We start from the raw sequence: 7,761 nt of genomic DNA, 5'->3' as shown, positions 1-7,761 counted from the left end.
TCTGTCTCTGTCTCTGTGTATGTGATGTGTCTGTGTATGTGTCGTCTCTCTGTCTCTCTCTGTCTCTCTGTCTCTCTGTCTCTCTCTGTGTATGTGATGTGTCTGTGTATGTGTCACCTGTCTGTCTGTCTGTCTCTGTCTCTGTGTATGTGATGTGTCTGTGTATGTGTCATCTCTCTCTCTGTCTCTGTCTCTCTCTGTGTGTGTGTGAGTGTGTGTGTGTGTGTCACCTGTCTGTCTGTCTGTCTCTGTCTGTGTATGTGATGTGTCTGTGTATGTCATCTCTGTCTCTGTGTGTGTGTGTGTCACCTGTCTGTCTCTGTCTGTGTATGTGATGTGTCTGTGTATGTGTCACCTGTCTGTCTGTCTGTCTCTTTCTCTCTGTCTCTGTCTCTGTGTATGTGATGTGTGTGTATGTGTCATCTCTGTCTCTGTCTCTGTCTCTCTCTCTGTGTGTGTGTGTGAGTGTGTGTGTGTCACCTGTCTGTCTGTCTGTCTCTGTGTTTGTGATGTGTCTGTGTATGTGTCATCTCTGTCTCTGTCTCTGTCTGTGTATGTGATGTGTCTGTGTATGTGTCACCTGTCTGTCTCTGTCTGTCTCTGTCTCTGTCTCTGTGTATGTGATGTGTCTGTGTATGTGTCATCTCTCTCTCTGTCTCTGTCTCTGTCTCTGTCTCTCTCTCTCTCTCTCTCTCTCTCTCTCTGTGTGCGTGTGTGTGTGTGTGTCTGTGTATGTGCAGGGATATGGAGTTGAGGAATTTTGGATTTACAAGAGGGTGGAAGTTTACAGTTCAGCAAGACAATGAAACTTATAAACACGTCCTCTGGGTTGTTCCAAGCCATGTAACCACAGACTTCAGTTCTCCCACCCTCTTCCCTTTGGCAATTTGTTTGCCAGATAAAGGCCATTGTCACATCACCTCCTTTCCTATTTTTATAAACTACAGAGGTCCATGCTGTTTCTCAGGGCTGTGGGCCATGTGAGGTCACCCAAAGGACGGAGCCATGGAGCTTCTTCAGGCTGTGGGCAAAGGATTTCACCATATGGTGACCGTGGCAAATTATCTTATCTACTGTGTGTGTGTGTGTGTGTGAGAGAGAGAGAGAGAGAGAGAGAGCTAGCACCCTGTGTAGAGGTCAGAAGACAACTTAGACGTTTGTTCCCTACTTCCAGCCTTCCAGCATGGTTCCATGGATGGAGCTTGGGCTGTCAGGTTTGCACACCAAGAGCTAACCCACTGCGCCCCCTTGCCCACCCTCCCCCTTACTTCAGTTGTCTTGTACAGGGCATGTGCCCATGCAGATACCATGGAGAACTTCTGGAGGTCAAAGGACGGCTGGCAGGAGTTAGGTCATTCCTTACACCGTGAGGGATCTGGGGACCAAACTGGGGCCGTCAGGCTTGGCAGCAAGCACCTTTACTCACCGAGCCATTTTGCCAGCATGCTGTCCACTTTATTTTTTGAGATGAAGTTTCTCACAGAACCAGGAGCTTGCCAATCCCACCAGACTCTTAGCCCCAGGGATCCAACTGTCACTGCTTCTGGCAGATCTGAATAGCCATGCCCAGCTTTCATAGGGGTGCTGGGGGTTTGAACCCAGGGCCTCATGATTGTGTAGCAAGCACTTTCCCAATGGAGTTGTCATCCTAGTCCCCACCACCAACCACCCCACTTTTTGAAGCATTACAGTGGTTTTGGATTTATTGTGTTTCGAGACAGAGGTCTTGCTATGTGATCCGTGCTGACCTCAGATTCTCAATCCCCCAGCCTCCTGAGCACTAAGGTTATATACATAGGCCAATTCTCAAACACTACATTTGTTCAGACTCCTGTTTGTGCTCCTATGAGTGAAAAAGGAGCAACGGGGTCTACCTGGAAGTTGGGGGGGGGAGGCGGGAGGGAGAGAGGGAGAGGAGGAGAGGGAGAGGGAGAGGTGACCCTTCTGCCTCAGTGTCCCTATATCCCAGGTATGAGCTACCACCTGGCCACCTGACAGCACACGGGTTTTATTTTGTTTTAAATTACATTTAGGGGTTGGGGATTTAGCTCAGTGGTAGAGCGCTTGCCTAGCAAGCACAAGGCCCTGGGTTCGGTCCCCAGCTCAAAAAAAAAAATTACATTTATTTATTTATGGGGGGTGCTTACCACAGCACACACACATGGGGAGGTCTGAGGACAGCTGCTTTCCTCAGTGGCATCTGCTCTCTTCACTGCCTCTGTCACTGGGCACAGGCTCTAGAATTTGGATTTAAAATGGAGTCCACCTTCTATTATTTATTTTCCGTGTGCTAGAAGCAAGCCTCTCTGCTTGTTTCCATCAGAGAATGGGGGTGTTGATCAAAGTGGAAAGCCCCCTCTGGGGGGCCAGTACCTGGAAAGTCCTCTGGTGGCCAGGTCACTGTAACCTCACCTGATCCCAGATTTCCTTCTATTTGAGAAGATTCACTTATGAGTTGTGCCGTGTGTGTTGTGGACGTCGCTCAGTCAGTCGAGCATCTGGATGCGATCCCCAGCACCACATAAACCAGAAGTAAAGGCCCATGCCTGCAGAAGCTAGGACGAGGAATTGGGAGTTCAAGACCATCCTCGACTTGATAAGTCCAAACCAGTTTGATAAGACCAAATCAAGAGACACAGTCTGGGAAGAAAGGGGTTGAGGCAGGGAAGAAAGAAAGTAGGAAAAAGAGAACAAGCCTTCTGGTTTCAGGCTTTACAAAGATGTCGAATCTGTCCTGTAGGAGGTGACTGGCTGCTGGGCCCACTGGTACAGTGCTTTGTGGCAGAGGCACTGTGACCTCCCATGTGGCTGCAGGGTTCCAGCCCCTTGCTCACCCACTCAGTACTTCGTTGTTGTTGTTTTTTTTCTCTAGTGTGGGGAGTCCCTTGTTTTCTGACTCAGCTCTGCATTTTGAATTGGCTGAGTGCAGTAACATGCGCCTTTGATTCTAGAATTCCCAAGATTAAGGAAGAAACATTTTTAGTTCCGGACCAACCGACAGGCCTTAGGCTACAGAGCAAGACCTTATCTCAACAATGCGAAGCCTTCTTCTCCTTTTGGACACGGGGCTTGCTGTGTACCATCTTGCCTGGTGTCTTCAATCCTGCTTTATCGACAAGTCTATGCTTGAAGCGAGAAGGGATTCTCGGTAAGCTTCACTCAGCCCAGCACGCTTTCCTTGGACTTTCATGGGATTTAATACGTTCTGACAATAATGAATAATATTTGGGGGCAGGATCTTACGGTTAGTTTCAGTGGTGCTGGTGTGAGCACAAGGGGTGAGAGGTCTTAGGCTGGAGAGTAAAGGAGACGCGGGGTAGAGCCCACGAGTACAGGAAAGCGAATCTGAGGAAGAAATCCTAAAGTGCACAGGCCAGGTCGCTCTTCCAAGTTCTATGCAACGGTGTTCTTGGGAGCTGTCAAGAGCTAGCAGGGAACAGAGTCTTGTGGTTAGTTTGGAAACCAGCTCAGGTACTTGAGGACATGTACCATGAATGGACAGTAGCAGCCATACTTCTCCACACCCCTTAAGATCCCCAAGATCCCCAAGATTCCTGAGAGAAAAAAAAAAGACCAAAAATATTGGCCTAAGATGTCAAGCCAGGAGATCCTGGGAGTTCTACCAGGTTTTCAAAGTCTAAAGACCCAAAAGTATAACTTCTGTCCATCTATCCATCCATCCATGCATCTATTTCTCCAACCAATATGCCACTTAAGTGATCCCAGCCTATGAGGATAGAGGCCTCATCCGTCCCTAGCAAAAGCCCAAGGGTTCCCCCAACCCCAGGGGAAGATGACCAAATAGAATAAAAGTCAGATTCTCCTCTTGGCTCTTCCAATAGCTAGCACGGACCCAGGTCACACGACTTGACTTCCGGACCTCAAATGTTCCCTCTCCTGCATTATGGAGGCAGTTAAGCAATCTTTCTAGTTCTAACATTCCATGGTAGACCCTTTGGCCCCTGATGTCACAAATATGGAGCTGACTCCTGATTGGCCATTGCCTCTGCCGGCTCTGCTGTTCTCTTGGCCATGGGAACAAGATGGGCTTTCCCTGGGCCTTCCTACTTGTGCTCCTCTATTACGGGCAGCCCTTGCCGTGGCCCAAGACTATGGGAGAGCCAAGCTTAGGTATGGCTGGGACCTGGAGGAGTATAGGACCAAATCAGAGGACAGGGGAGGAGCAGCCCCTTCCCTAGGCCCACATGATCCCCCCTCCCCCGCAGATGAGTTCTACAGTGAAGCCCAAGCAAAGATGTTCCTGCAGTTTTATGAGCAAACAGCCCGAGTTGTGTTGAACGAGCTCATGGAGGCCACTTGGAACTATGTCACCAATATCACCAAGCAAAATCAAGAGAACATGGTGTGGTACCATTTTCCCCAAGGTCCTCCCTCCCCATCCTTGTTCTTCTTAGGGATCCTGGAGGTTGGGGATCATAGCTCCTGCCCTATATCCAGAATGTATGGGAAGAAGGACACCCCCAAAACATATGTCAAAGTGGGCTGCAAGTCCTAGAGCGCTCAGCAGCCTTGACTTTTCTCTACATAAGAATTTATTTGCCCTTGCAAGCTTCCTCTTAGGGACACGGGCATCTATCCCTCTTAGCAAATCTTCAGTGACCCTGGACTCTTAAAGTGGGATTCGGGGCTGTGACCTCAGAAGTCAGCATGGACCCCTACTGCGCCCCCCCCACAACCTGTCACAAACAATATGGCGGCCTTCTTTCCAGCTGCAGAAGGAGGTGGAGAGGTCCCAGTTCATGTTGTACTTTGGCACCCGGGCCCGCATGTTTAGGATAGACCATTTCCAGGACCTGGACGTGAAGCGCAGGCTGAGTAAGCTGCGGAACATAGACAAGTCGGCCTTGCCCGTGGAGGATTTCCAGGAGGTGATAGACAGAGGCCCAGGCCTCCAAGGCACACACACACTCCTGCACCCCAGAGGAGGGTGGGTCAGGTCGGACCTGGAACCGGAGTATCTCGGGCAGGAGTGGGTACTGGTGGGGTGGAACCAGAGCTTCCTGTAGAGGAGGAGGGGGGTACTTTAGCCAGGCCTACCTCTCCTAGCGGGTGGGGCTAGTGTTGGGAGTGGACCCATGGGCCTACCCTGGGTGACACCTGCCCATCCCCCAGTTCAACAGACTTCTTACCTACATGAAGACAGCATACGGTAGAGCTGAGGTGTGCCTGGATGAGGGTCCATGCATGCCCCTGGAACCTGGTGAGCAACAAAACCTGACCTCAACAGTGTCCCCTTGTTGGTGAAGGAGCACCTAGGGTGGGTGAGAGTAGAGGTATATGGGGTGCCATGTGCCTCCTATCTGGGCACAGACCTCGAAGAAATCATGGCCACCTCCAGGGACCAGAAGGAGCTGCTGTGGGCCTGGCAGGGCTGGCGGGATGCCATTGGTCGGCAACTCCGCCCTGTCTTTGAGGACTACGTACATCTCAGCAACAAGGCTGCGCAGTATAATGGTAAGCAGGCTGGGCATAAGGGCCTGGGTCAATGCCTAGGAAAAGAATGAAGTTGAATCTGCAGAGGACTCAGGCAACAGCAGAATTAGTACAGGCAGGGCTCAGGATCCATGAGCCCCAGAGCTGGGCCCTGTACCTAGACAGGACTAGGGCCCGCAGGCATTATGGGCTGGGTGCTGAGAGAGACAGATGTCTGCCTCATGGGCTTCCTCGGGGCAGTCTGATTAGGAAGTGAGCCTCATCCAGCCCTCGGGCACCTCTAATACTGCTTAATGTGAAGCCATGGGGGAAGGGTGCTGGGATCAGCGGGGAAGGGGAGAACTTCAGATACGTGCTCTCTGACACTCATCCGACATTTATCCATGCTGGAAAGATGAGTAGGGGGCAGGGAAGCAGGAAACAAGAAAGTGTCCGCACAGAGACTCTGCAGCACAACGGGAGGAAACTAAGGGGTTTAGGGGACCAGAAAGAAACCCACATGACCACAAGGCTCTGGGTGATTTGGGGTGAAAGGACAGGGCCTTGCAAGGCATGGCCAAGAGCTTCCCTTATGGGAGTCACTCAATGTTTCCGAGCTCTGAGCTGGTTTAGGCTGGGCAATGTTTTGGCAAAGTTGTGTTCGTACCACCTAAGACCCCTGCCGGGTAGGGAGGTGGGACACTTCCTTGGAGTGTATCCCTGCCAGGCCACTGGATACAGGGTATCACGGTGAACACTAATGAGTGTCTTCTCCTGTTCTAGGGTACAAAGACATGGGGGCTTTATGGCGATCCAAGTATGAGTCTGATACCTTGGAGGAAGACCTGGAACAGCTCTATAAGGAGCTGCAGCCGCTCTACCTGAACCTTCACGCCTACGTGCGCCGCTCACTGTACCGCTATTACGGGCCTGAGCTCATTGACCTGCGGGGGCCCATCCCTGCTCACCTCCTGGGTAAGGGCCAGACTAGTGGCAGGGTGGGGGCCGGGGGTGGGAGGAGGGGAGGCCAGTCTTTCTTCCTCTTAGCTTCTTCACCCCCTTTCCAGGGAACATGTGGGCTCAGTCCTGGAACAATATCCTAGATCTGGTCCTGCCCTATCCAAATAAACCTCCTGAGGACATCACAAAGATCATGAAGAATCAGGTCAGTGCCGAGCCTCCGGATGTGGCCACCCCGCACCCCACTCCTCTGTCCCACAATGCCCCCAGGCAAACGGGCAGCAGAGCCACAGTACCTCTTTCTCACACAGCACTGGAGGCCTGAGAAGATGTTCGAAGAGGCTAATTTATTCTTTACCTCCATGGGAATGCTGCCCGCCCCACCTGCTTTCTGGATGAAATCTATGATGGAGAAGCCAGTTGACGGGCGGGAAGTGGAGTGCCACACCTCATCCTGGAACTTCTATAGGCTCAATGACTTCAGGTGTCTACAGCCAGCAGAGTCTTCATTCAGCATCCCCTCCCTCAACCATACGTCTCTTCTGGTTTCCCATTGGCCATGTAGCCGGGGAGAGCAGGGGAGAGCAGGGGAGAGCAGGGGGTGGGGGGAGACTCAGAAGCTCGGGAGATAAGGTGGGTGTGGAAAATAGCGGATATAGTCACTGGGTGGGCACAGGGTCTAGAGTGGGGAAAGATAGTAGCCAAGGCCCTTCTGGTCTCCATATCCATGGCCCTAACACCTTAATGAGTATTGAACGAAGAAGCTTTGTGTCCCCCTGGGGCATCCCCATGCTCCTTGACCCCTACCCTTTACCTCTAGGGTAAAGAAGTGCACCGAGGTGACCATAGGAGACCTGCTCTCCATCTTCCACCAGATGGGCCACATCCAGTACTTCTTGCAGTGCCAGAACCTCTCTATAATCTACCAAGAAGGCGCCAGCCCAGCCTTCGAAGAGGCCGTGGGGTCAACGATCACCCTCTCAGCCTTCTCCCACAAGTACCTGCTCACCAGAGGTCTGCTCAGCCAACAGCACCAGGATTCAGGTGACAAGAGACAAGGGGTCACAGAAGGGTGGGTCTGAGCCTGGAGCCTCAGCTAAGGCTGAGAGGGACTAAAGCCCTCAGGGTGAGGCTGAAGAAAGGGAGGACCAAGAAGCTGCTTCCTGATTGCCCTGACCCCATCCCCAGAGGAGGAGGTCAACTTCCTGTTGAGCATCGCCCTGGAGAAGATCGCCTTCATCCCCTTCGGCTACATGATTGACCTGTTCCGTTGGAAGGTCTTTGACGGCACTATTCAGAAGAACGCCTACAACCAGGAGTGGTGGAGCCTCAGGTAGGGAGGATGGCTGTCTGGTAAAGGCGAACTGT

At 51.9% G+C, this 7,761-nt stretch overlaps 1 protein-coding gene across 1 annotated transcript in view; it reads left to right on the top strand.

Moving 5' to 3' along the window:
• The first annotated feature begins 4,039 nt into the window (after positions 1-4,039).
• The window catches only part of LOC116910079 (angiotensin-converting enzyme-like protein Ace3), a 14,174-nt gene continuing 10,452 nt past the window's right edge, over positions 4,040-7,761 (top strand). Inside the window, exons 1-10 of the mRNA XM_032913895.1 lie at positions 4,040-4,131; positions 4,227-4,363; positions 4,731-4,889; positions 5,134-5,221; positions 5,332-5,475; positions 6,217-6,408; positions 6,501-6,598; positions 6,705-6,877; positions 7,214-7,437; positions 7,582-7,726. Of these exons, the coding sequence (XP_032769786.1) occupies positions 4,044-4,131; positions 4,227-4,363; positions 4,731-4,889; positions 5,134-5,221; positions 5,332-5,475; positions 6,217-6,408; positions 6,501-6,598; positions 6,705-6,877; positions 7,214-7,437; positions 7,582-7,726 (1,448 nt within the window). The 5' untranslated portion in view covers positions 4,040-4,043. The remainder of the gene's footprint in view (positions 4,132-4,226; positions 4,364-4,730; positions 4,890-5,133; positions 5,222-5,331; positions 5,476-6,216; positions 6,409-6,500; positions 6,599-6,704; positions 6,878-7,213; positions 7,438-7,581; positions 7,727-7,761) is intronic.

Source organism: Rattus rattus, chromosome 9, assembly GCF_011064425.1.
Source record: "Rattus rattus isolate New Zealand chromosome 9, Rrattus_CSIRO_v1, whole genome shotgun sequence".
NCBI classification, from domain to species: domain Eukaryota; kingdom Metazoa; phylum Chordata; class Mammalia; order Rodentia; family Muridae; genus Rattus; species Rattus rattus.
The sequence above is the reverse complement of the archived record's forward strand: the minus strand, read 5'-3'. Positions and strand labels throughout refer to the sequence as shown.